General features: G+C 49.7%; 1 protein-coding gene across 5 annotated transcripts in view; it reads left to right on the top strand.

Moving 5' to 3' along the window:
• RFX5 (regulatory factor X5) overlaps positions 1 to 26,199 on the top strand; it is a 28,923-nt gene extending 2,724 nt beyond the window's left edge. For 4 of the 5 annotated variants that reach the window (XM_063946678.1, XM_063946677.1, XM_063946675.1 and 1 more), the window contains 8 exons: positions 3,965 to 3,998; positions 4,077 to 4,159; positions 20,182 to 20,304; positions 20,380 to 20,500; positions 21,232 to 21,309; positions 23,772 to 23,970; positions 24,392 to 24,495; positions 24,700 to 26,199. In XM_063946678.1, the coding sequence (XP_063802748.1) occupies positions 3,965 to 3,998; positions 4,077 to 4,159; positions 20,182 to 20,304; positions 20,380 to 20,500; positions 21,232 to 21,309; positions 23,772 to 23,970; positions 24,392 to 24,495; positions 24,700 to 25,566 (1,609 nt within the window). In that variant the 3' untranslated portion in view covers positions 25,567 to 26,199. The remainder of the gene's footprint in view (positions 1 to 3,964; positions 3,999 to 4,076; positions 4,160 to 20,181; positions 20,305 to 20,379; positions 20,501 to 21,231; positions 21,310 to 23,771; positions 23,971 to 24,391; positions 24,496 to 24,699) is intronic. The other variant, XM_063946674.1, reaches the window with a different exon arrangement.
• The last annotated feature ends 1,524 nt before the right edge of the window (positions 26,200 to 27,723 follow it).

Genomic DNA, 27,723 nt, shown 5'->3' with positions numbered 1-27,723 from the left:
ACACAGTGACCCCAGTACACATTATACCACACAGTGACCCCAGTACACATTATACCGCACAGTGACTCCAGTACACATTATACCGCACAGTGACTCCAGTACACATTATACCGCACAGTGACTCCAGTACACATTATACCACACAGTGACCCCAGTACACATTATACCACACAGTGACCCCAGTACACATTATACCGCACAGTGACCCCTGTACATATTATACCGCACAGTGACTCCAGTACACATTATACCGCACAGTGACTCCAGTACACATTATACCACACAGTGACCCCAGTACACATTATACCACACAGTGACCCCAGTACACATTATACCACACAGTGACCCCAGTACACATTATACCGCACAGTGACTCCAGTACACATTATACCGCACAGTGACTCCAGTACACATTATACCGCACAGTGACTCCAGTACACATTATACCGCACAGTGACTCCAGTACACATTATACCACACAGTGACCCCAGTACACATTATACCGCACAGTGACCCCAGTACACATTATACCACACAGTGACCCCAGTACATATTATACCACACAGTGACCCCAGTACACATTATACCACACTGTGATCCCAGTACACATTATACCACACTGTGATCCCAGTACATATGCCACACACTGACCCCAGTACATATTATGTCACACAGTGACCCAGTACACATTATGTCGCAGTGACCCCAGTACACATTATACCGCATAGTGACCCAGTACACATTATACCGCACAGTGACCCCAGTACACATTATACCACACTGTGATCCCAGTACATATTATACCACACAGTGACCCCAGTACACATTATACCGCACAGTGACCCCAGTACACATTATACCACACTGTGATCCCAGTACATATTATGCCACACACTGACCCCAGTACATATTATGTCACACAGTGACCCCAGTACATATTATGCCACACATGGCCCCCCAGTACACATTATACCGCCCAGTAACCCCAGTACATATTATTTCACATTGTAGTGCCCACAGTTCCTTTAGTGCCACACCGTAGTGCTCTCAGTTCATACAGTGTAACATTTCAATGCTCCCAATTTATATTATGCCACCTCACAATGCCCCTGTTCATGCCACATTACAGTGCCTCCGGTTTATATTACACCACATTAAAGTGTTCATATTATATATTATGCCATACTATAGTGCTTCCAGCTGATACTGTGCCCCAGTTCATATTATGTAACAGTAGAGTGCTCTCCAGTTCATATTATGTAACAGTAGAGTGCTCTCCAGTTCATATTATGTAACAGTAGAGTGCTCTCCAGTTCATAGTATGTAACAGTAGAGTGCTCTCCAGTTCATAGTATGTAACATTAGAGTGCTCTCCGGTTCATAGTATGTAACATTAGAGTGCTCTCCGGTTCATAGTATGTAACATTAGAGTGCTCTCCGGTTCATAGTATGTAACATTAGAGTGCTCTCCGGTTCATAGTATGTAACATTAGAGTGCTCTCCGGTTCATAGTATGTAACATTAGAGTGCTCTCCAGTTCATATTATGTAACAGTAGAGTGCTCTCCAGTTCATATTATGTAACAGTAGAGTGCTCTCCAGTTCATAGTATGTAACAGTAGAGTGCTCTCCGGTTCATAGTATGTAACATTAGAGTGCTCTCCAGTTCATAGTATGTAACATTAGAGTGCTCTCCGGTTCATAGTATGTAACATTAGAGTGCTTTCCAGTTGATATTATGTAACAGTAGAGTGCTCTCCAGTTGATATTATGTAACATTAGAGTGCTCTCCGGTTCATAGTATGTAAAATTAGAGTGCTCTCCGGTTCATAGTATGTAACATTAGAGTGCTCTCCAGTTCAGATTCTGGGGCAGATTTATTAAGCCTGGTGAAGTGATAAAGTGTAAGGTGATAAAGCACCAGCCAGTCAGCTCCTAACTGCCATTTTTCAAACCCAGCCTGTGACATGGATGTTAGGAGCTGATTGGCTGGCACTTTATCTCCACCCACTTTGTCACTTCACCAGGCTTAATAAATCTGCCCCTATGTAACATAAGAGTGCTCTCCAGTTCAGATTATGTAACAGTAGAGTGCTCTTCAGTTCAGATTATGTAACAGTAGAGTGCTCTTCAGTTCAGATTATGTAACAGTAGAGTGCTCTTCAGTTCAGATTATGTAACAGTAGAGTGCTCTTCAATTCAGATTATGTAACAGTAGAGTGCTCTTCAGTTCAGATTATGTAACAGTAGAGTGCTCTCCAGTTTATATTATGTAACATTAGAGTGCTCTCCAGTTCATATTATGTAACGTTAGAGTGCTCTCCAGTTCATATTATGTAACGTTAGAGTGCTCTCCAGTTCATAGTATGTAACGTTAGAGTGCTCTCCAGTTCTTAGTATGTAACATTAGAGTGCTCTCCAGTTCATAGTATGTAACAGTAGAGTGCTCTCCAGTTCATAGTATGTAACATTAGAGTGCTCTCCAGTTCATATTATGTAACATTAGAGTGCTCTCCAGTTCATAGTATGTAACATTAGAGTGCTTTCCAGTTCATGGTATGTAACATTAGAGTGCTCTCCAATTCATAGTATGTAACATTAGAGTGCTCTCCAGTTCATAGTATGTAACATTAGAGTGCTCTCCAGTGTACAGGCCATCCTCACCATTATAACACCCAATACACATTTACTGAAAATGAACAGTCACCCCGTTTAGGTCTGCGTGGGTCAGACCATTGCTCAGCTGGCTCTTCTGGGAACTTGGTAGACAACTTGTGTCCGGGGCCTCTGGGCACCTCCTGTGCCCACTATTGCTGTTTCACAGTGTAACCAGGGACATGGGCACTAATTACACTAGCATATATCGGAGAGTGTGCTCACACCCGGGTGACGTTACTCTCACACCAGGGGCAATACTGCTTTGTGACATCAGGTTCCGCATTTTGCTGCAAATGTCTCCGATTCTATGGGATCTGCGTGGTTTGTGTCCCAGCGTTGGGGGGACGTGCGCAGGTTACGTAATTATGGAAGTAGTAGGATGTCGCAACGTGTGGAAGAAGGAAGTCAGGTTAGAGGAAGCTGAAGAACAGATCACTGGGGACAACAGTCTAAACCGCAAACATTCTTCAGCTACACAGAGAGCAAGAACAATACCACTTATATCATTGTGCACTGAGAGAACACGGGTTATGGTTTATTCACCTGAGGACATAGGGAATGTCGTCCTATCACTAGTTCTATTAGTCAGTAAGAGCCCCACCCATGTGTAATGGGGCATCTCACGTCAGCTTGTGACGGACCTCCTTCCCCCGTAACTGGGTCATGCCGGGGTCCTGACCTGTGAGATATCCTATATCATGTCAGGGGGTATATTAGGATTGGGCAGGCTCCGTACAGCAGTCTGGTAGATAACGGTGAGGGTACTAGGTGTAGGTGAAGCCGTGGACATGGCTGGAGGAGGTGTGAGTGCAGGTGTTATTAGAACATTATCCCAGAGAGACGTGTTGGGTCCTGTGACCGTGCCCCTAGGATCTGCTGTGTGGGGTGATTATCACAGAGCAGGACGGAGACTTGTATGAATAAGTGTATTGGAGATAAATGAGGGACTATGTCATGGAATATAATAGGAGGTCGTGGAGGTAGTAACACCAGTGACCGGAGGCTGAGGAGCAGCACAGCGTCCGGCTGATGCAGCAAAGCCGTAGGAAATCCAGGGATACAGGAAAAGCGGGACGAGCATGATGGAAGCACAGTATTGTTATAGTATAAATCATATGGGGAAACGCTGAGGATTGACCCTGACCCAGAGAGCTTACAGTCTTGTTTAAAATCTTGCTTCTGGAATTATAAAATCTATTGGTATAAATGCAGCCCTGACCCACGGAGCTTACAGTTGTGCAGTGTTTCATGTGTGACAAATGTGATCTGCCTTTGTGGTTACGTGTCGCCTTCTTCTGCTCCAACAGGAAATCGGTGCAGAGTAAAGTGGACAATATCCTGGTAGGTAGCAGCCGTGATGTCTGTCTGCCTTAGCGTCTGTCCATACTGCTGCCTGACCCCGTCTGTCTCACCCCACAGGGCGATGTTCAGAAGTTGACTGACTATGACAAGCTCTACCTGTATCTCCAGCTACCGCCGGGACCCAGCGGCCCCGAGAAAAGGTACCCAACCCTCGCGCTGACGCGCTAATGGAGAAATTAATAGAAAGTATGGTGAGATGGCAAGAGGTTTTTATTTTCTGTTTAAACCAGACAGAGGGAATTTTATACCCCCCCTCCCGAGTGACCTCATATTACTCTCTGTACAGAAGCTGGTACTCTGGGATGCTATATTCCTGTATCTATTGCTTTGTGTATAATTGCTCAGGATCAGGATACGGTACTGCCTTTCTTGGGTCTATTTCAGAGTTTTACACTATGGGGGGTATTCAATTGAAGTCGGAACTGACATCTTGTCGGAAAGACGCCAGTTTCCGACTTTTTTAGGTCGGAAACTGTTCTGACCTATTTAATGGGGCCGCCGTTTTTCCGACAGGTCAGCAATTTCGACTTGTTTGAAAACATGTGGATCGGCGGATTAGCCGTGGATCCACGTGGTTTGTCGGATTCGCGTCCAAATCCAATAGGTTTTACCCCTGTTTCTGACAGTGTCAATCTGACTTTGAATACTCAAATGTCGGATCCTTTCCGTCGGAAAGGATCCGACATCGATTGAATACCCCCTATGTCAATGTTTTTGCAGTTGAACGATTATTGGCAGACTGTGCACATGCTGCGATCGCACTGCGCATGCACAAAGGTATTATTGTACTATTGCGTTCGCAGTGAGGATCCAGTCGCAGAGTGAAAGACGGGTAGTGACCGTTGGTGTTAGCGGAGAGTGGTTGTAAAGACGCAGGTGTGTCATGTCGGTTTATGGGGCGTGTATATGATGTCAGCTGCGAGCTTTTGCATACAAAAACATGGCGTCTGCGTGACTACTGCCGCGTCTAGTCTGCGTAGCCATAGACTTACTCAAGCAGTCGATGTTTATTTTAATCAGATTTTTATTAAGGATTTTCAATGTATAAACAGAAAAATGGAAGACACTCATATATACAGGTAGAAAAACATCAATATCAACAGTGTGCAGTAATAAATACAAGTCTAGTTATACAGATGTCTAAGGGAGAATGTACAACTCCATAGAGACGAATGGGTGCAATAGGGGTAGAATATACCAAGTGATGTAGAAAATGGAGTTGTTCCGCATTAGGTAAAAGTGTTTTCACATGTAATGCTTATATAGATTAATTGAATAAGAGAGTAAAAGAATAGGAGCGCCCGAGGGCGATAAGATAGAAATAAAGAGAAGTGAGAAGTAGGAAAGGGAGAGGGTAAGAGAAGGAAAGAGGGGGTTAGGGAAGTTGGGGGGAGGGGGGTTACCACTTAACAAGTCAATGGAGTGAAAAGAATAAAGATTTCAGTTATCATCCAAGGGAGTGGCTAAGTAGGCCTGGGAGGTCTTATATTCCAACCAGGGGGACCATGTGGATTCGAATTCACGAGATTTGCCTATCGATGTGAGGAACAAGTCCTCCATTCTCATAAAATAATTCAGTTTAGTGAACCATGTACGACTCGTAGGAGGGTTGTGGGATCTCCACCTAGCCGGGATAACCGCACGTGCTGCATTGCTTAAGTGTCGTAGCAGGGATTGTTTGTGTTGAGACATTGGGATTGTAGAGTGGTTAATAAGCCAGAATGCTGGGTCATGTGGGATTTGGGTCTTAAGAATGATCTGAGAGATGCGTATAACTTCCCGCCAAAAGGGTTGGATTAGGGAGCATGTCCACCAGATATGTAAAAGGGTGCCAGATGAGGAGGAGCATCGCCAACAGAGAGCCGACGAGGATGGGTACATAGCATGGAGGAGGGAGGGGTGTCTGTACCATCTCGTCATAACTTTATATTGAGTCTCTCTTACCTGGACACAGACAGAGCTTGTATGGGTTTTTAAGCATATTTCTCTATCGTCCTAGTGGATGCTGGGGTTCCTGAAAGGACCATGGGGAATAGCGGCTCCGCAGGAGACAGGGCACAAAAAGTAAAGCTTTTCCAGATCAGGTGGTGTGCACTGGCTCCTCCCCCTATGACCCTCCTCCAGACTCCAGTTAAATTTTTGTGCCCGGCCGAGAAGGGTGCAATCTAGGTGGCTCTCCTAAAGAGCTGCTTAGAAAAAGTTTAGCTTAGGTTTTTTATTTTACAGTGAGTCCTGCTGGCAACAGGATCACTGCAACGAGGGACTGAGGGGAGAAGAAGTGAACTCACCTGCGTGCAGGATGGATTGGCTTCTTGGCTACTGGACATCAGCTCCAGAGGGACGATCACAGGTACAGCCTGGATGGTCACCGGAGCCGCGCCGCCGGCCCCCTTGCAGATGCTGAAGTCAGAAGAGGTCCAGAATCGGCGGCTGAAGACTCCTGCAGTCTTCTAAAGGTAGCGCACAGCACTGCAGCTGTGCGCCATTTTCCTCTCAGCACACTTCACACGCAGTCACTGAGGGTGCAGGGCGCTGGGGGGGGGCGCCCTGGGAGGCAAATGTAACCTATATAAAGGCTAAAAATACCTCACATATAGCCCCCAGAGGCTATATGGAGATATTTAACCCCTGCCTGGATTCACTAAATAGCGGGAGACGAGCCCGCCGGAAAAGGGGCGGGGCCTATCTCCTCAGCACACGGCGCCATTTCCTCTCACAGCTCCGCTGGTCAGGACGGCTCCCAGGTCTCTCCCCTGCACTGCACTACAGAAACAGGGTAAAACAGAGAGGGGGGGCAAATTTATGGCGATATTTTGATATATATAAAGCAGCTATAAGGGAGCACTTATTATAAGGCTATCCCTGTTATATATAGCGCTTTTGGTGTGTGCTGGCAGACTCTCCCTCTGTCTCCCCAAAGGGCTAGTGGGTCCTGTTTTCGTTAGGAGCATTCCCTGTGTGTCTGCTGTGTGTCGGTACGTGTGTGTCGACATGTATGAGGACGATATTGGTGTGGAGGCGGAGCAATTGCCAAATATGAGGATGTCACCCCCTAGGGAGTCGACACCAGAATGGATGCCTTTATTTATGGAACTACGGGATAGTGTCAACACGCTAAAGCAGTCGTTTGACGACATGAGACGGCCGGACAATCAATTAGTGCCTGTCCAGGCGACTCAAACACCGTCAGGGGCTGTGAAACGCCCTTTGCCTCAGTCGGTCGACACAGACCCAGACACAGGCACTGACTCCAGTGGTGACGGTGACGAATCAACCGTATTTTCCAGTAGGGCCACACGTTATATGATTTTGGCAATGAAGGAGGCGTTACATTTAGCTGATACTACAGGTACCACTAAACAGGGTATTATGTGGGATGTGAAAAAACTACCTATAGTTTTTCCTGAATCAGAAGAATTAAATGATGTATGTGATGAAGCGTGGGTTGCCCCTGATAAAAAGCTGATAATTTCAAAGAAATTATTGGCATTATACCCTTTCCCGCCAGAGGTTAGGGAGCGCTGGGAAACACCTCCTAGGGTGGACAAGGCGCTAACACGCTTATCAAAACAAGTGGCGTTACCTTCTCCTGAGACGGCCGCACTTAAAGATCCATCAGATAGGAGGATGGAAAATATCCAAAAAAGTATATACACACATGCAGGTGTTATACTACGACCAGCTATAGCGACTGCCTGGATGTGCAGTGCTGGGGTAGTTTGGTCAGAGTCCCTGATTGAAAATATTGATACCCTGGACAGGGACAATATTTTACTGTCGTTAGAACAAATAAAGGATGCATTTCTTTATATGCGTGATGCACAGAGGGATATCTGCACACTGGCATCACGGGTAAGTGCTATGTCCATTTCGGCCAGAAGAGCTTTATGGACGCGACAGTGGACAGGCGATGCGGATTCAAAACGACATATGGAAGTTTTGCCGTATAAAGGGGAGGAGTTATTTGGAGTCGGTCTATCAGATTTGGTGGCCACGGCTACAGCCGGGAAATCCACCTTTCTACCTCAAGTCACTCCCCAACAGAAAAAGGCACCGACTTTTCAACCGCAGCCCTTTCGTTCCTTTAAAAATAAGAGAGCAAAGGGCTATTCATATCTGCCACGAGGCAGAGGTCGAGGGAAGAGACAGCAACAGGCAGCTCCTTCCCAGGAACAGAAGCCTTCCCCGGCTTCTACAAAAGCCTCAGCATGACGCTGGGGCTTCTCAAGCGGACTCGGGGACGGTGGGTGGTCGTCTCAAAAATTACAGCGCGCAGTGGGCTCACTCGCAGGTAGATCCCTGGATCCTGCAGATAATATCTCAGGGGTACAGGTTGGAATTAGAGACAGATCCACCTCGCCGTTTCCTGAAGTCTGCTTTACCAACGTCCCCCTCCGAAAGGGAGACGGTTTTGGAAGCCATTCACAAGCTGTACTCTCAGCAGGTGATAGTCAAGGTACCTCTTCTACAACAAGGGAAGGGGTATTATTCCACTCTTTTTGTGGTACCGAAGCCGGATGGCTCGGTAAGGCCTATTCTAAATCTGAAGTCTTTGAACCTGTACATAAAGAAGTTCAAGTTCATGATGGAGTCACTCAGAGCAGTGATAGCGAACCTGGACCAGGGGTACCTCAGGTTCGTTGTACAAAACTGTCACTATCAGTTTCAGACGCTGCCGTTCGGATTGTCCACGGCACCTCGGGTCTTTACAAAGGTAATGGCCGAGATGATGATTCTTCTTCGAAGAAAAGGCATATTAATTATCCCATACTTGGACGATCTCCTAATAAGGGCAAGGTCCAGAGAACAGCTAGAGATGGGATTAGCACTGTCGCAAGAAGTGCTAAAACAGCACGGGTGGATTCTGAATATTCCAAAATCCCAGTTAATGCCGACAACTCGTCTGCTGTTCCTAGGGATGATTCTGGACACGGTTCAGAAAAAGGTTTTTCTCCCGGAGGAAAAAGCCAAGGAGTTATCCGAGCTTGTCAGGAACCTCCTAAAACCAGGAAAGGTGTCTGTACAATGCTCAAGAGTCCTGGGAAAAATGGTGGCTTCTTACGAAGCAATTCCATTCGGCAGATTCCACGCAAGAATTTTCCAAAGGGATCTGTTGGACAAATGGTCAGGGTCGCATCTTCAGATGCACCTGCGGATAACCCTGTCTCCAAGGACAAGGGTGTCTCTTCTGTGGTGGTTGCAGAGTGCTCATCTATTGGAGGGCCGCAGATTCGGCATACAGGATTGGATCCTGGTGACCACGGACGCCAGCCTGAGAGGCTGGGGAGCAGTCACACAAGGAAGAAACTTCCAGGGAGTATGGACGAGCCTGGAAACGTCTCTTCACATAAACATTCTGGAACTAAGAGCAATATACAATGCTCTAAGCCAGGCAGAACCTCTGCTTCAGGGAAAACCGGTGTTGATCCAGTCGGACAACATCACGGCAGTCGCCCATGTGAACAGACAGGGCGGCACAAGAAGCAGGAGTGCAATGGCAGAAGCTGCAAGGATTCTTCGCTGGGCAGAGAATCATGTGATAGCACTGTCAGCAGTGTTCATCCCGGGAGTGGACAACTGGGAAGCAGACTTCCTCAGCAGACACGATCTTCACCCGGGAGAGTGGGGACTTCATCCAGAAGTCTTCCACTTGCTGGTAACCCGTTGGGAAAGACCAATGGTGGACATGATGGCGTCTCGCCTCAACAAAAAACTGGACAGGTATTGCGCCAGGTCAAGAGATCCGCAGGCAATAGCTGTGGACGCGCTGGTAACGCCTTGGGTGTACCAGTCGGTGTATGTGTTTCCTCCTCTGCCTCTCATACCAAAAGTATTGAGAATTATACGGCAAAGAGGCGTAAGGACGATACTAGTGGTTCCGGATTGGCCAAGAAGGACTTGGTACCCGGAACTTCAAGAGATGATCACGGAAGATCCGTGGCCTCTACCTCTAAGGAGGGACTTGCTTCAGCAGGGTCCCTGTCTGTTTCAAGACTTACCGCAGCTGCGTTTGACGACATGGCGGTTGAACGCCGGATCCTAAAGGAAAAAGGCATGCCGGAAGAAGTCATTCCTACTTTGATTAAAGCAAGGAAGGAAGTAACCGTGCAACATTATCACCGAATTTGGCGAAAATATGTTGCGTGGTGCGAAGATCGGAGTGCTCCGACGGAGGAATTTCAACTGGGTCGATTCCTACATTTTCCTGCAATCAGGATTGTCTATGGGTCTCAAATTGGGATCTATTAAGGTTCAAATTTCGGCCCTGTCGATTTTCTTTCAAAAAGAATTGGCTTCAGTCCCTGAAGTCCAGACCTTTGTTAAGGGAGTGCTACATATACAGCCTCCTGTGGTGCCTCCAGTGGCACCGTGGGATCTCAATGTGGTTTTGGACTTTCTAAAATCTCATTGGTTTGAACCACTAAAGAAGGTGGATTTGAAATATCTCACATGGAAAGTGACCATGCTTCTAGCCCTGGCTTCGGCCAGGAGAGTGTCAGAACTGGCAGCTTTATCTTACAAAAGCCCATATCTGATTTTCCATTCGGACAGGGCAGAACTGCGGACTCGTCCGAATTTTCTCCCTAAGGTGGTGTCAGCATTTCATCTGAACCAGCCTATTGTAGTGCCTGCGGCTACAAGTGACTTGGAGGACTCCAAGTTACTGGACGTTGTCAGAGCATTAAAAATATATATTGCAAGGACAGCTGGAGTCAGAAAATCTGACTCGTTTATATTGTATGCACCCAACAAGATGGGTGCTCCTGCGTCTAAGCAGACGATTGCTCGTTGGATCTGTAGCACAATCCAACTTGCACATTCTGTGGCAGGCCTGCCACAGCCTAAATCTGTAAAGGCCCACTCCACAAGGAAGGTGGGCTCATCTTGGGCGGCTGCCCGAGGGGTCTCGGCATTACAACTTTGCCGAGCAGCTACGTGGTCAGGGGAGAACACGTTTGTAAAATTTTACAAATTTGATACTCTGGCTAAGGAGGACCTGGAGTTCTCTCATTCGGTGCTGCAGAGTCATCCGCACTCTCCCGCCCGTTTGGGAGCTTTGGTATAATCCCCATGGTCCTTTCAGGAACCCCAGCATCCACTAGGACGATAGAGAAAATAAGATTTTACTTACCGATAAATCTATTTCTCGGAGTCCGTAGTGGATGCTGGGCGCCCATCCCAAGTGCGGATTATCTGCAATAATTGTACATAGTTATTGTTAACTAATTCGTGTTATTGTTGAAGGAAGCCATCTTTCAGAGGCTCCGCTGTTATCATACTGTTAACTGGGTTTAGATCACAAGTTGTACGGTGTGATTGGTGTGGCTGGTATGAGTCTTACCCGGGATTCAAAATCCTCCCTTATTGTGTACGCTCGTCCGGGCACAGTACCTAACTGGAGTCTGGAGGAGGGTCATAGGGGGAGGAGCCAGTGCACACCACCTGATCTGGAAAAGCTTTACTTTTTGTGCCCTGTCTCCTGCGGAGCCGCTATTCCCCATGGTCCTTTCAGGAACCCCAGCATCCACTACGGACTCCGAGAAATAGATTTATCGGTAAGTAAAATCTTATTTTTTTCCCAGTCTCTACACGACAGAGAGATGCCCAGGTCTCTCTCCCATGCCACAGCAAAGGATGGAGTGTCGGTAGGTTGGGAGTGGCAGGCAATTTTGTAAAGCGTGGAAGTAGTGTGGGTCGGGTCATGTACGGCAACGCAAAGCTTCTCAAAAAGGGTCATCTCTCTGGCGGCGTTTTTGAGTCTGGAGCTAGATGTCAGGAAGTGTCTTATTTGCAGGAATTTCCAAAAGTCCTGTTGGGGGATGTCCCACCTCTCCTTGAGTTCTGAGAATTGTTTGACTCCAGTTGATGACACCATCTGGCCAACTCTGAACAAACCTGTTGAAGCCCAATGTGAGAAGTGGGCTGGGTTGATTCCCGGTGCAAATTCAGGGTTGGCCAGGAAGGACGTCAGGGGGCTGAATTTAGAAGAGATGTAAGGTAGTGTGCGCAATGATTTCCATGTAGTAAGTGTAGGAGTAATGGTGGGGTGGGGAAGGAGCAGTTTGGGGAGGGAGGGGAGCCAGGGAAATATTTCTGGGAATTGTTGTATGTATAGGCCTTCCAACTTCACCCATTGTTTAAGTTCACGGTATCTTGTCCAATCTATAATTCTATTCAAAAGGATGGCATGATAATAATTTTTTATATCAGGAAGCTTAAGGCCGCCACTTACAATCGGCTTTGTCAATTGGGAGCTACTAATCCCAGGTCTCCTCCGTTGCCAGACAAATTGTCGAATCAAGAGTGAGATTGATCGAAACCAGGTCTCCGGGATGCGGATCGGGAGGGTCTGCATCAAGTATAATAATTTAGGGAGGGTGTTCATCTTAACTACATTTATCCTTCCGAACCAGGATAAAAGTTTCATGTTCCATCTGGAGTAGTCATTCCGAATTGCGTGCAATAGGGGTAAGTAATTCAAAGGGAACAGCTGGGAGTCGTTAGCGCTCAATTTAACACCGAGGTATGTTATGTGGGAAGATTGCCACGCGAAAGGAAAAGTGCGTTTAAGGACTGCGACGGAGTCTACGGGAGCAGAAATGTTAAGAGCACTAGATTTATTATAATTAATTTTAAAGTTGGAAAGGTGTCCGAATAGATCAAGTTCTTTCATTAGGTGTGGGAGGGAGTCAGTGGGATGTGAAATTATGGCCAGGAGGTCATCTGCAAACAAGGCAAGTTTATATTCACCATCACCTACGGTGAAACCTTTGATAGCCTGATTAGCCCGAATGGACCTGGCCAATGCTTCGATGCAGAGCACGAAGATCAAAGGAGATAGTGGGCAGCCCTGTCTGGTGCCATTGTTTATGGGGAATGGGTTTGACAGGGTGCCGTTTACGCGAACCCTTGCCGTCGGGGAGTCATATAGGGCCATTATCCAGGCGAGTGCGTTATGACCTAAGCCTATGTGCTCTAAGATAGTTTCCATAAATTTCCAACTGACCCTATCAAATGCCTTTTCGGCGTCAGTGGAGAGTAGGATGGTAGGGGTAGTACTGCGGGCAGCTAGGTGAATGAGGTTGAGAATTTTGGTAGTGTTGTCTTTGGCCTCTCGGCCCAGGACAAAGCCCACCTGGTCGCTATGGACTAGAAGAGGGACCAGCACATTAAGTCTGTTCGCCAGAATCTTTGCATAGATTTTAAGATCTACGTTGAGAAGGGAGATGGGTCTGTAGTTGGAGCAGGCCAAAGGATCTTTGCCCTGTTTCGGTATAACCGACACGTGAGCCTCCAATGAGTCACGGGAAAAGTGGGAGCCAGATGTAATTGAGTTGAATGCCCGGAGAAGGAGAGGAAACAATTTATCTTTAAACACCTTATAGTATGCTATAGTGAAGCCGTCAGGGCCAGGACTTTTCCCCGACTTCATAGAGGAGATGGCCGGTCTAACTCTTGGGTAGTGAAGGGGGCTTCCAGTATATTTAGCTCCGAGGGTGGGAGAACAGGGTAATCGATGGACTTTAGATAGTCCCTTATTTTTTGGTGTAAAAGGAAGGGATCTACAGTAGGGGAAGTGTTCTCTAGATTGTAGAGCAAAGTGTAGAATTGTGCGAAGCAAGCCCCAATCTCAGGTGATTTAAATTTGGGGGTCCCTCTGGCGTCTTTCACCGAGCCAATAAATGAAGCCGAGTGTTGAGCTCGTATAGCATGAGCCAGGACTCGACCAGGTTTATTGCCCCACTGGTAGTACTTCTGTTTACATTTATGGATGGAATGAATTATATTGTTAGAGAGAAGTTTATTCAGCTGAGAGCGGGCTTCTGATAGCTCTACTAGGGTCACATCTGACAGTGATACTTTGTGGGCTGTCTCAAGGGTGTGGATTTTATGTAAAAGTCCTACGATCAGAGATTGCCTCTGTTTCTTTTTGTGGGTGCCCAGTTGTATCAGCTTGCCGCGAAGGACACATTTATGCGCCTCCCACACAGTGAGGTGGGAGACATCATCCGTGACGTTTGTGGCGATGTAGTCGTCTAGAGTCTTGTCTAAGGTTTCTTTACAGAGTGTGTCATATAGAAGAGACTCATTGAGTCTCCAGGTCCATTGTTTATGAGAGCCGTGGGGGAGGGTCAAGGTCAAAGTCACTGGGGCATGGTCAGACCATGTGATAGAGCCAATGGTGGCATCTATAAGAAGTGGGAGGTGTCTATGGCTAAGGAATAAGTAGTCGATGCGGGAATAAACCTTATGAGGGTGTGAATAAAAGGAGTAGTCACGTCCTGAGGGGTTAAGAGTTCTCCAGGAGTCGGCCAGTTGCCGTGTGTGAAGTAGGTGTTTAACACGGCGGTATTTAGATGCAACAAATCTGGAGGTTTGGGATGAGGTGTCAGTATTGGGGTCTAATGTCCAGTTAAAGTCACCACCTAAGACCGTGATACCTTGTAACAGAGAATCCAATTTCGGGAGGAAGGAATTAAAGAAGGATAGCTGGGCCTGGTTTGGGGCGTAAATCACCGCAAAGGTAAATATTTGCTCAGAGATCTTACAGGTCAAAATAAGGAACCTTCCCGGTACTACCCTGTGTATGACAGCATCTGAGACACGTAAGTCCCTGGAGAAAACAATAGCCACCCCCTTGGATTTGCTACCTGGGGTGTTACTGTAAAACGCTACTGGGAAGTAGCGATTGGTGATAGAGGGGTTGCGGATTCCAATCTTGAAATGGGTCTCCTGCACTAATGCAACATCTGCTCTTTCAGATCTTAACAAACGTAAAAGGCTAGATCTCTTCTCCGGCGAGTTGAGACCTCGTGCATTAAGGGACAGCACTTTAATCTTCCCTGGGGAACTCATGGTGGGTTGAAGTAGAACTTTGTCCTAGAAACCTTGAAGTGGAAGGAGGGGGGAAGGAGAGAAGGAAGAGCAAGCATGGAAAAAGAGATAGAATAGAAAGAAATACAAAAACAATGTAATAACATCAGCAAAAGACCCGCAGGAGAGAGACTGAACCGTGAACTCGTCAGTCTCCCTACCGGCATGTAGCCAGAGGCGGGTATTGTATGGGGGAATGGGGGATGGACCGCAACCTGAACCATGATAACAACAATAACATATTTAAACTGACACAGTAAAAAGGAGAGGGAGAAAGAGATAAGAAGGGAGACGGCCAGAGGGGGGGGGGGGGCAAGGGCAGCAGCCAATTCCGCCGCCCCCTCCCCCCGCCTGTCAGCCCAAACACGAATGTTAACCAACTATCAAAAACCTCCGTAAATAACTAGGGATTGATATGTAACATGGTTGTGGATCCTTTGAGAGAGGAAAAAATGACCCTCTAACATTGCATTAACAGCAGGCGATCCTGTAGGAGGGAAATAGCAATATCAGTCAAATGGATCCATTAAAGCTAATCGGTTTTGGAAGGAGATGTAATAGACTGGGATCTCTTCCCGGTACCTCGAACCTCTTGCCATGGTTGTTCGTTAGAAGCCCGTTTAGGAGGCGGCATATCCGGAAGAGGAAACTCCCAGTATGGAATGGACAATGGAGGAAGGCCTAAGGAGGTACAAAACGGAATGAGGCCTGTGTGGGAAGATAGGGTGTACCATTTCCCCGAGGAGCAGACTTGAATGTGAAATGGAAATCCCCAACGGTAACGAAGCTGACGTTTCCGCAGCTCATCCATCAGGGGCTTCAGGGATTTCCGCTGCTGCAGTGTGTACCAGGAAAGGTCTTGATAGAGGCTTATAGTGCAGCCATTGAAATCAATGCTATCAAGTTGCCTGGCTTTGAACATGATCTCCTCCTTCTGGGCGAAGTAATGGAGCCGGCAAATGACGTCACGAGGTCGGTCAGTGGCTAGGCCCCTCGGTCTAAGGGCTCTGTGGGCTCTGTCGAAAGTGATGACATTATCAGAGTTTGTTCCCAAGAGTTTGTTGAATATCTTGGACAGGGCGTCCACTAGGCCAGACCGGGAAACCTCCTCCGGGAGACCACGGACTCGGATGTTGTTCCGTCTGCCCCTGTTGTCGATATCCGTCATTCTGGACTGTAAAGCTCGGATTTCTTTGGACTGAGCAAGGACAGAATCCCTCAGCTGGGACATACAGGAAGCACTGGCTTCTTGGTCTTCCTCCAGAGTAACCACTCGGTCGGATAGGTGAGAAATGTCGCTTTTGATGGAAGCGAGCTCGTTCCTGATAGTGTCTTGAAGGTCTTGTTTTGTGGGAAGGGACCTCATGAAGGTTAGGATATCCCGGAGCTCGCGACTACTAGCTACCGAAGGATCAGCCATCTCGTCAGCTGGAATCGAAGTCGGAGAAGCAGAGGGGGAGGTCTGGGAGCGGGGAGAGGAACGGCTTTCCATCTGTGGGGATATCGTGGGATGAAGGAAGGGCCTCAGGTCTGCTTGAGACCTCGTGACTTTCCGTGGTTGGTTGTTTTTGCTCCGTCTAGAGGATTTCGAGGCACGTCTCATATTCTAGAGAGTGACGGTGTGGAGGTTGTTTGCAAGTAGCTCAAGATGTGTCAGGATTAGCAGGATACATTCAGCGACATGGCTTTTAGGGAGCGGTCATCCCCCCGTGGCCTGGTATCAGTTAGCCATCAGGTGGCCCCGGGTAGAGTAGTAGAGAACAAAAGTCCAAGGCAGTGCATGGCGATGTTTGGGCGCCAGACAGCAAGGGAAAAAAAAATATAGAGGTTAGAGGGTCTCTGCAGACGTGGAGAGTATTGATGGGAAGAGGCTGTGCGGTCAGCCTCGATGTGTTTTTTTTTTTTTTTTTTAGTGGGTCTCCAGCATTCAACAGGGGCAAGGCCTGCCTGGGGGTGGGTGACCGTAGGAAGAGCAGGGGTGAGGGGTTTTTCCGGTGTCTGTGGGGGACTCCGAAGAAGATATTTCGGGTCTGCGAGTCACGGGCAGGCAGGTGTCTATTTTGAGGCCCCGGATCGGAGGGAAGGCCCTGGGCCGCTGCAGTACCGGAGGACGGGTCGTAGGGCAAGGGGCACGGGGAGAGTTAACCTCTCAACTTACCCCGTTGCCCGTTCACGAATCCGCTTCCCTCCGGCTAGTGGGACCGCAGTCCGGGCTCCGGGCGCCCCCGCCGGGGTCCGCGCCGTCTTCAATGTGTAGACACAGGAGGCTTCCGCTGAGCAGATTGTCGTCCGGCTATGCTTCAGTGGTGCAGGGGGACACGAGTAAGGAGGGAGAGAGGTGATGGGCTCCCGTGTGACGTCTGTCCCGGTCCGCTGGTCCGGCCCCGCTCCAAACCTGAGCCTCAGGCCCTAGGCTGGGGGGGAAGGCCGCAACCCGCAGGAGTGCTTAAAAGCACTCCCCGATTCCGCGGGTCCCCCACAGCAGGTGCCAGCGGGTGCAGAGGGTCCCTGTGAGGGAGTGGAAGCAGTCTGGCGGCAATAAGAAGAGGATAGGGCCCAATAAGGGGGTCAGGGAAGTAGGAGTTGTGGAATTCACATCCACTTTCTAGGACATCCAGGCCACGCCCCCTATTTATTTATTTTAATTCTTCTTTTTTGTGTTTTTTTTTTTCTTTTCTCCCTTAATTTATACCCTCAGGGTGCCCTGGAGACCCGTTATCAGGTCCCTGATATGTAGGGGGCACCTGCAGCGGGAGCCGCTGTGTTTCTGCCAGGCGGGGGGGGGGGGGGGACGGGGGGAGCTGCGGTCAGGCCAGCGGTCCGTCCTCAGTATCGAGAGACGGGCGCCGCGGCTAGAGTCTTCGGGGAAGGGACGGAGCACTCAGCCCGTCAGAGCCTCTGCCACCCGCTGCGCTCACTCGGCCGCCGGACGTCCTCTCTGCGTCTCCTCCGTGTCTCACCATATCCAAGATGGCCACCGCCCGATCTTCAGAGCACAGAGTCCGACCCCGCTCTGGTCCCGGTGCGCTCCCGCCAGCCAGCCCCAAACTCCAGGGGGGCCGCAGATGTCTACAGCAGGTGAGGTGTCGTGATGGGCTCTCCAGACGTCCCGGGGGGTGTTAACAATGCGGCCTCGGGGATGAACAAAAATTGAGGCCCCGGCTTCAGGGCAGTGAGTAGGCCGCAGTCCGCGAGAGCCAGTAAACCGGCTCCCCGACTCCGCAGCACCGACTCACCACCTGCTTCAATTATATTACAATGCCCATCACACAGGGTACAGGTGTTTGTGTGAATTTGGTGCTTTTTATTAGTCAAAAGTTCCCAGATCCCTGGGAGCTCATCTGAAGTGCAGCTTTCACAGTCAGCCTCCAAGCCACGCCCCCGAAAATAGGAGCAGTCGATGTTTAACGTTCTTGCGTATAGGCTGCGTATGCAAATTGTGAATGAGTTGCGATCTCTCCGGTAGGCGCCTGTTTTCAGCTTCACTTGCTAACATTAGCAGTTGCTAGCGTAGAAAATCACAATAGCGTACAACTCTGAATTGGCGCCCTTTACATTATTATATTATATTACTTCTTCGGGTTCCATAGGCTCCACAGGGAAAACAATGGGATGTAGGTGGTGGTAAAGGACCGGGCACCAAACAGTTAAACTTTTAGGTATCCCAATATGCTCCGGTCCTTCCCTCCTATACCGCGCCTCCATTCTCAGGCAGACCAGTTTTGTTTTGGTGCCATTACTGTTAACCCATCCATGTCCGTGCGCTGTACCCTCCGCAGCCTCTCCGGTTGTCCTGTAGCTGTAATACACAGATAACAAACCCCGTCTCCTCCTGGATTATCTGCAATAGCAGCAACGCAGCTAATGGGACAGTATGATTTATTTTGGGATTCAATTTAATAAAACTTTATTTTTCTTTTTTTTTATTAAAAACATCATTGACAGAAGAGGAATAAAACAAACATAAGGGGGTGATTCAGACCTGATCGTAGTTAGCTTCCCTGACATGCATTGGGGAAGCCCAGCACAGGGCTAGTCCACCCCCGCATGTCAGTCCCTACCCCGTCGTACAAGTACAAAATTACAAAAGCATCGCACAGCGGTGATGAGGGGGGAGGAGTAGGAATAAGGAGTTTGGTGTAGAACATCTGGCCCCAGCAGAAGTTTGAAAACTATATGGTGGTAGAATTTCAGAGATATTTGTTCCATATATTTGCAAATACACGACAAGCTGCTGAGCCCCTTCACGGCTTCTCTTATTATCGGTAGTCCCTATACTACATGATAATAGTGCCCACTTAGGGCCATGTAATTGTCTCTTGCAAGGCGTCATGGTAAAGGCCCGTACAGACTGAGGGCTAGCTTACCCCCATACAGACTGAGGGCTAGCTTACCCCCATACAGACGGAGGTCTAGCTTACCCCCATGCAGACGGAGGTCTAGCTTACCCCCATGCAGACGGAGGTCTAGCTTACCCCCATGCAGACGGAGGTCTAGCTTACCCCCATACAGACTGAGGGTTAGCTTACCCCCATACAGACTGAGGGCTAACTTACCCCCATACAGACTGAGGTCTAGCTTACCCCCATGCAGACTGAGGTCTAGCTTATCCCCATACAGACTGAGGGTTAGCTTACCCCCATACAGACTGAGGGCTAGCTTACCCCCATACAGACTGAGGGCTAGCTTACCCCCATACAGACAGAGGGCTAGCTTACCCCCATACAGACTGAGGGCTAGCTTACCTTAGGAGGCACCCCTGGGATCTCCCATTAGAACCACAGGGACCAACTACAAGTGTCAGTTGGTGTGCAGGGGGATCCGAGGGGAAATGCACCCCCCTTTCTCTTTGCTGTGACCCCTCCCCTTTCATGCACCTGATAAGTATTGCCAGAGTTATTGAGCAGCTGCCACTGTGTTTGTTTGCATGTGTGAGAAGGCATTGTATGGGATTAGCATTTAGAAGGCATGCTGGTCCCTGTGGTGCTAATGGGAGATCCCAGGGGTGTCTCCTACGGTAAGCTAGCCATCAATCTATATGGGCCTTTATCATGAGGCCTTGCTAGAGACAATTACATGGCCATAAGTGGGTACTATTATCATGTAGTATAGGGACTACCGATAACCAGAGAGGAAGGGGCTCAACGGCTTGTCATGTATTTGCAAATATCTCTTAAATTCTATCACCATGTAGTCTACCTGCCTGATCATACAATGAAAGCAAGCATCTGATTGGCTCCAGTCACCCCGCCTGACACCTCAGTAAGTGTGACCTTCTGTCTTCCAGCAGTCTGGATGTGAGCTCTGTGACCACGGCTGAACACATGCATGCGTGTACATGGATCCGGAACCACCTGGAAGAACATACAGATACGTGCTTGCCCAAACAGGACGTGTATGACGCCTACAAGTAAGTAGAGGGGGAGCTGTGGCACCAGGTAAGACCCCCGACTCATCACGTCACTCGTACTGTCTCTCTCCATAGGCGCTACTGCGACAACCTCTGCGGGCGGCCCCTCAGCGTAGCCAACTTTGGGAAGATCATTCGAGAGATCTTCCCTAATATCAAAGCCAGGAGACTGGGAGGAAGAGGACAGTCTAAATATCCTTTTGTGCAATACCGTCCGCCCTGTACCTAGCTGGCAGGAAGGGGATGTGTGAGGGCTGCACGGCGCTTCTTCATCACCGGTAGTGTGTGTAGTCTGTACGGTAACACCCTGATCCTGTATATGTTGCAGAGCCCCCCCCCCCACAGTGCCGATACACACGTCTACGCCTGTACAATCTACCAATCTCTCACCACAGTCTGTCTAAATATTGAATGAAAACACACAAATGCGGCAGCAGCAGCAGCGTGGGGAAGGCGGTTGGGGCCTCGGTGCCTGTACGCTTTTGTTCCGATATCGCACCATTGACTCGGATGACTATTAATCAGCACATAAGATCCGATCCTTCTATTCCATCAGGTTTCATGGGATAAAACATGATAAAAACACTCTCACGTGAACGGGACGAATTGAAAGAGAGGCTCGATGATTGTACAGGTGTGTACTCTGCGTAAATATAAAGCTGCCCAGCCAAGTGGTATCTTCTCTGCATTAACGCCTCTGACGCGGCAGCATGGTTGGTCCCCCCCCCCCCTCTGCTCATGTGTCAGCCATAATGGGTTAGTGGTCAGCTAATGGGTAAGTATGGCTCACAGTAAGTGTGTAAGAGCCATCTGGTCTATCTCGTGGTATTAGTTACAGGTCGCCTCTCAACTGGTTTCATATTAGCAGCTATGAGGAAAGCAGAATGGTCAGATTCCTGTCTCTTTCCTTAATGACATGAAACATATTGCTACAGCGGTCTGCGGAGGAAGAGTATGGTGAGCATGCCACCGTTGCCCAGCCTGGACCTGAAGATGACGGAAAGTGTAAGACTACCTTCATTACCCTCTCTCACACACTACTGTACTCTCTCCCCCCCTCACTTCCCCTTTTCTCCAGCTTTCTATCTCCACCCTCTCTTCTCTGGCTTCCTCTCTTCCCTTCCCTTTCTGCCGTCCTCCCCCACCCACCTTTCTGTGGCTTAGTCTCTCCCCCGCTTCACTTTCTACGGCTTCCTCTCTTCTCCGCTCCACTTTCTACGGCTTCCTCTCTTTTCCCTCCCGTTTCTGGTGATACCCCCTCCCCTTTCTGCTGCTTTCTCTCTCCTACCTCCCCTTTCTTCGGCTTCCTCTCTCCTCCCTCCTCTTTCTATGGCTCCCTCTCTTCTCCCTCCCCTTTATTGAGGCTTCCTCTCTCCCTCCTCCCCTTTCTGCGGCTTCCTCTCCCTCCTCCTCTTTCTGCGGCTTCCTCTCTCCCTCCTCCCCTTTCTGCGGCTTCCTCTCCCTCCTCCCCTTTCTGCGGCTTCCTCTCTCCTCCCTCCCCTTTCTGCGGCTTCCTCTCTCTCTCCTCCCTCCCCTTTCTGCGGCTTCCTCTCTCCTCCCTCCCCTTTCTGCGGCTGCCTCTCTCTCTCCTCCCTCCCCTTTCTGCGGCTTCCTCTCTCCTCCCTCCCCTTTCTGCGGCTTCCTCTCTCTCTCTCTCCTCCCTCCCCTTTCTGCGGCTTCCTCTCTCCTCCCTCCCCTTTCTGCGGTTTCCTCTCTCTCTCCTCCCTCCCTTTTCTGCGGTTTCCTCTCTCCTCCCTCCCCTTTTTGCGGCTTCCTCTCTCTCTCCTCCCTCCCCTTTCTGCGGCTTCCTCTCTCTCTCTCCTCCCTCCCCTTTCTGCGGCTTCCTCTCTCTCTCCTCTCTCCCCTTTCTGCGGCTTCCTCTCTCTCTCCTCCCTCCCCTTTCTGCGGCTTCCTCTCTCCTCCCTCCCCTTTCTGCGGCTTCCTCTCTCCTCCCTCCCCTTTCTGCGGCTTCCTCTCTCCTCCCTCCCCTCTCCCCTTTCTGCGGCTTCCTCCTCCCCCCTCCCCTTTCTGCGACTTCCTCTCTCCCTCCCCTTTCTGCGGCTTCCTCTCTCCCTCCCCTTTCTGCGGCTTCCTCTCTCCCTCCCCTTTCTGCGGCTTCCTCTCTCCTCCCTCCCCTTTCTGCGGCTTCCTCTCTCCCTCCCCTTTCTGCGGCTTCCTCTCTCCCTCCTCCCTCCCCTTTCTGCGGCTTCCTCTCCTCCTTCCCCTTTCTGCGGCTTCCTCTCTCCTCCCTCCCCTTTCTGCGGCTTTCTCTCTCCCTTTTCTGCGGCTTTCTCTCTCCCTCCTCCCCTTTCTGCGGCTTCCTCTCTCTCCCTCCTCCCCTTTCTGCGGCTTCGTCTCTCTCCTCCCCTTTCTGCGGCTTCCTCTATCCCTCCTCCCCTTTCTGCGGATTCCCCTCTCTCTCCTCCCCTTTCTGCGGCTTCCTCTCTCCCTCCTCCGGCTTCCCCTCTCTCTCCTCCCCTTTCTGCGGCTTCCTCTCTCTCCCTCCTCCCCTTTCTGCGGCTTCCCCTCTCTCTCCTCCCCTTTCTGCGGCTTCCTCTCTCTCCTCCCCTTTCTGCGGCTTCCCCTCTCTCTCCTCCCCTTTCTGCGGCTTTCTCTCTATCTCCTCCCTTTTCTGCGGCTTCCTCTCTCTCTCCTCCCTCCCTTTTCTGCGGCTTCCTCACTCTCTCCTCCCTCCCCTTTCTGCGGCTTCCACTCTCCTCCCTCCCCTTTCTGCGGCTTCCACTCTCCTCCCTCCCCTTTCTGCGGCTTCCACTCTCCTCCCTCCCCTTTCTGCTGCTTCCTCTCTCCCTCCTCCCCTTTCTGCGGCTTCCACTCTCCTCCCTCCCCTTTCTGCTGCTTCCTCTCTCCCTCCTCCCCTTTCTGCGGCTTCCTCTCTCCCTCCTCCCCTTCTTTGCCACACGTTACCTATTTCTCCATCCTGCATCTTTCTCTCCCCCTTTACATATCTTGCTCTCCCCCACCTTTCTGCAGCTTGGGCCTGACTCAGATGTGGTTGGCGGTACTGTCGCTGCTGCTGACACGGGAGCAGCAGTAATAGCACTGATACGTTGATGCAGCAAGGTGTGTGTGATATAAGTAGATGCCTCCTGCTTGTGTTAGTGATCCGTGCTGTATCCGAGGACACAGCATCTGATCACCTGTGACGCCATCACCTGTGCCATGACCCATGCGACCGGCTGCCCTAGATCCAACTAAGAGTTCAGGATTTCTCATCCGACGTAGCTCACTCCCCTGCCACGGCAGCGACATGCGTCCGATTTTGGAAACTGAGACTGTCGCCACCCCATCCCCGCCCACAAACGGCAGCAAATAATCTGCTGCCTACCTGCATCTGAGAACAGGTCCGGCGCATGCGCAAAGTACCAGACACCGGAACTTTGCGGGAGCTGAATCGGACCCTTTGCCCTCCCTGTGCCTCGTATAACAGCTGCTTCTCTGTTCCTTAGTCCGAGCTGACTGATTTGGTGCAGTCCTACAACAACGATGTGATAAATGCCTCGTGTGCGCTGATCTGTAACTGGGCGGAGAAGATACTGAAGAGATCCTTCAACAACGTTGTGGAAGTCGCTCAGTTCCTCATTCAGCAGCACATCATTAACCCCCGCAGCGCCAATGCCGAGCTCGTCCTCTCCATGGTCCTTTCCGGTAAGTCCCCATCGCTCCCGATCTCTTTCTAGTTACTAGTGCGCGGCTTGTGCCGGTATCACGCCCTAGTTGCCAGCGTCCGGTGTGTGCCGGTGTCACGCCCTAGTTGCTAGCGTCCGGTGTTTGCAGGTATCACGCCCTAGTTGCCAGCGTCCGGTGTTTGCAGGTATCACGCCCTAGTTGCCAGCGTCCGGTGTGTGCCGGTGTCACGCCCTAGTTGTTAGCGTCCGGTGTGTGCCGGTGTTATGCCCTAGTTGCCAGCGTCCGGTGTGTGCCGGTGTTACGCCCTAGTTGCCAGCGTCCGGTGTGTGACGGTGTTACGCCCTAGTTGCCAGCGTCTGGTGTGTGCCGGTGTAACGTCCGCCTTTTATCCCCTGGGGGATAATTTTTTTTTGTTATTTCTTTTACAAAAAAAACCCAGAAAATTCCCAAAGCATTGGCCAAAAAGTCCAGAAGCAGCTGCCGGAAGGGGCTGGAACTAAGAGGCCGGGATCCCCTGACAGCGGAGCAGACACAGCCGCAAAGGTGGGCACTAGAAGACTTCATTACTAGACAAATTATTTGCTGTTTTCTTATTATGTTTTTTTTATTTACTGCCCATTTACTGTGCTACAGATGTATTGCTGCGCCTGTGTAGCTTTGTCTTTTGCTGGGCTAGCCTACGCTTTGGGATGCATCGCATTGGGTAGAACATTGATATAAACATTGCGGCCATGTTTCCGATTCCAGAACAAGAAGATGATGAACCCTAATCCGAGCAGCCCACCACAGGTGAAGAAGCGGCCCCCGGAGCCGCAGAAGGCAGCCAACAGCCCGCAGGTGGATGCTCTGGTGGCAAGACTGCCCGTCCTCCTACCCCGACTTCCTACAGAGGAGAAGTTTATTACTAGCAGCCCCCCTGTGCGGTTCTCCCCCCCAGTCCTGGCACCTAGCATACTCCCTGGTCACCTGAAAGTGTCACCCTTGCCCTTCGCTGCTGTCCCATCCGGAGTGCCTCTCACAGTGACAACGGGAGTGAATGGGACTGGACTAGTCTCTCAGTCAGTGGCACCTCCTATGATCAGCATGATCCTTCCCGATATGCTCAACCTAGAAACCCACACTCTTCCAAAGTCTAGCCAAAATGGCACCAAAGACCTGGTGGTAGTAGCAGCGGAAAATAAAGGAGCCAAGCGACTTGTCCTTCCGTCATTAGCCTCTTCAGACGAAGGACAGTCAAAACGTAAGCGGGGTCGCCCAAGGAAGGTGGACACGTCTCTAACCATTCCTTGCAAAACGCCCTCCCAAGGAAACTCCGCTCTGGAGAGGACTGTTTCTGAGACCCTTAACCCGTCACTCAGTACGGACAGCGTCCAGGACCCCAGCACCTCCTCACTCCCACTGGAAGAAAACTCCTCAATTATCAGTGCAAACTTGAGGCCGCAGAGTCACCCGGAGGCCAGCGATGATCCCCAGCTCACCTCTCCTAGAGCAGCAGAACCATCGGAAGCCTCGCTTGGCTATGACGCAAAGATGACGGTAGAGACTGTGCCAAACCAAGTCAGCGTGATCCAAGATGGAAGGCAGAGCATGGCACAGAGGACAGTGAGGTTCTGAGGGAGCGCGCATATTGCTCTCATTGCTGTTGTACAATGTCTGCATAGCAGAGCTACCGGGGGATGGACGTGGGAGAAGAGCCATCGCCCCTGTGGTTTGTGTTACTCAAAGTGACATATAAATATATAAATATACAACTTATCCCACAGTGTCAGGACTGTACAGGGGGCACTCCAACATAGGCGCTCCTATATCTGTCTTGTCTATTCCTGATCAGGTCATGCCATAGATTTATATGTGCTTATAGTCATACAGGGGAGGCCACTCTTGACTCTCCATTGGCTGCTGTGGAACTACAAGTCCCAGTATTCGTCACCACCCAGAGGGGTTATGCAGCCCCACACCAGCCAGAGAGCCACGTTAGAGGCCATCATTGTGAGGGAGCCGGGCGGACAATGGGCTGTACCTGGTCAGGTATAGACGTTCACGCTTCTGACGGTATGAGGACTTCCCCAACATGTACAAATGTCATATATTCAGTGTGTCTGTGTTTCTGCTGAATGCGTTTTATAAGGTTATTACAGTCACCAATGTATATACGGAGCCCCGAGGGTAGACCTCACACAGCTAAACGTATGTGCCATATACTGCAATGGAGGTGAACCAGACAATAAAGGGGAATCCAACCAGTAATGAGTCGCAGAAAGACGTGTCCCAACTGCATCTTCACACGCCAAAGAACACGGAAGTGCAGCTAGAGGCGCAAAGTTACAGCGGGACCGCAGTGCAAACGGGGAAAGTGTCATTTTATTCTGCATGCAGGGAACGTAAACGCTGCTCTCGCCTGTAGATGATGGGTATGAAATCCCTCGTAGGATAGGGCTGGTACCTAGAACCCATCGTATGGCCGATTATACATATATATAGTTCTGTGCATCAGCACCCTGCAGCTGGATTACTCCCAGTGACATGCACATGGGTCCAGGGGAGGGGGAGTCTATGCGGTACACCCACCACCCATGACCTATTCCATGACGCAGAACCCCTGTTAGTGCTACTGGTGGCACCGCCTTTCTATAATGTACATGGAAAGATTGAGATGGCACAGCAGACAGGCACTGTGCCAGTGTGTCTCCTGTGCATGCCCATGTGCCAGGTGTCAACGGGAAGATGGCGTTTGCGAACGTTAGCACTTATAGAGGGTTCTGCCGCACGGATACCCCCTGCCATATGGCCTCCAGCACAGATAAGCGGAGCACATGGGTGGGGCCTGCTACATCTGTTTACTCCCATCTTTCCTCCATCTGGGCGACACTCCATTACCTCTGGGTTATAGTGTGTGGGGCAGTAAAATAGTTAAAAGCTGGCTCCTTTTCCCTATAAAACCACAGCACCTCCGTCTTGGTTATAGAGCCTTGGAGCAAGACACGATTTAGGGATTAGCTTTTAGTTAGGTTTCTTTATTTTTTTTGTTTTATTGTGCTTAGTCCCTGTTTACAGGTGGCAAGCACTAATAAAGTGGGAGATAGAAGGGGTTTGTGTGGCCCACTAACTGCTGCCCCTAGGGGGGGGGGGGGGGGCTGGTCACCAAACTGCATTTAATCCCTGGGGCTCTACCTACAGATAAGCAGGTTATCTAGGATTATTAAAGTTAGTACAGAACCTAGGGTATTGAGATGTTTTGATCAACAAAGGTGCACACACACGGTGAGATATTGACTAAGTGACTTTGCGCTTTCCCTTGAAGTCCCCGGGGCCCGGAACCGTCAATAATGACTATATTTACTTGCGATTTTGACTAAGTGACAATTTTGACTATATTAGAAAATAGATAGTACACAATATAGTCAAAATTGCCTTGCCTGCACAGTCTATATTTTTTCTTGTGATCCCAATCAGCTGCGTACACACGGTGCGATATGTGCTAACTTTTCTTACGATTTTGACTCTATATATAGTCAAAATCCTAAGGAAACATTGCACCGTGTGTATGCACCTTTAGGCAGTCTTTAGTACTTTCTGTGCTTTTGTACTTTGTGGAGAAGCCAAACAAGGTTCCCAAAGGTAAGCTGGGGACGGCTATTTATTTTACATGTGCTAAATGTGGTAAAAAAATTGGCAAAAGTAGGTGGAATCGTTCTGTGCAGCATGCTCAGAAGTGTTAGCATACCCGCGGGCCGGATGCTCTGCACGACAGATGGTGATGCCTGATTGGGC

The sequence above is a fragment of the Pseudophryne corroboree genome, chromosome 12 (genome assembly GCF_028390025.1).
Source record: "Pseudophryne corroboree isolate aPseCor3 chromosome 12, aPseCor3.hap2, whole genome shotgun sequence".
In the NCBI taxonomy this organism is placed as follows: Eukaryota; Metazoa; Chordata; class Amphibia; order Anura; family Myobatrachidae; genus Pseudophryne; species Pseudophryne corroboree.
Note: the sequence above shows the minus strand (reverse complement) of the source record. Positions and strands in the feature narration are given on the sequence as shown.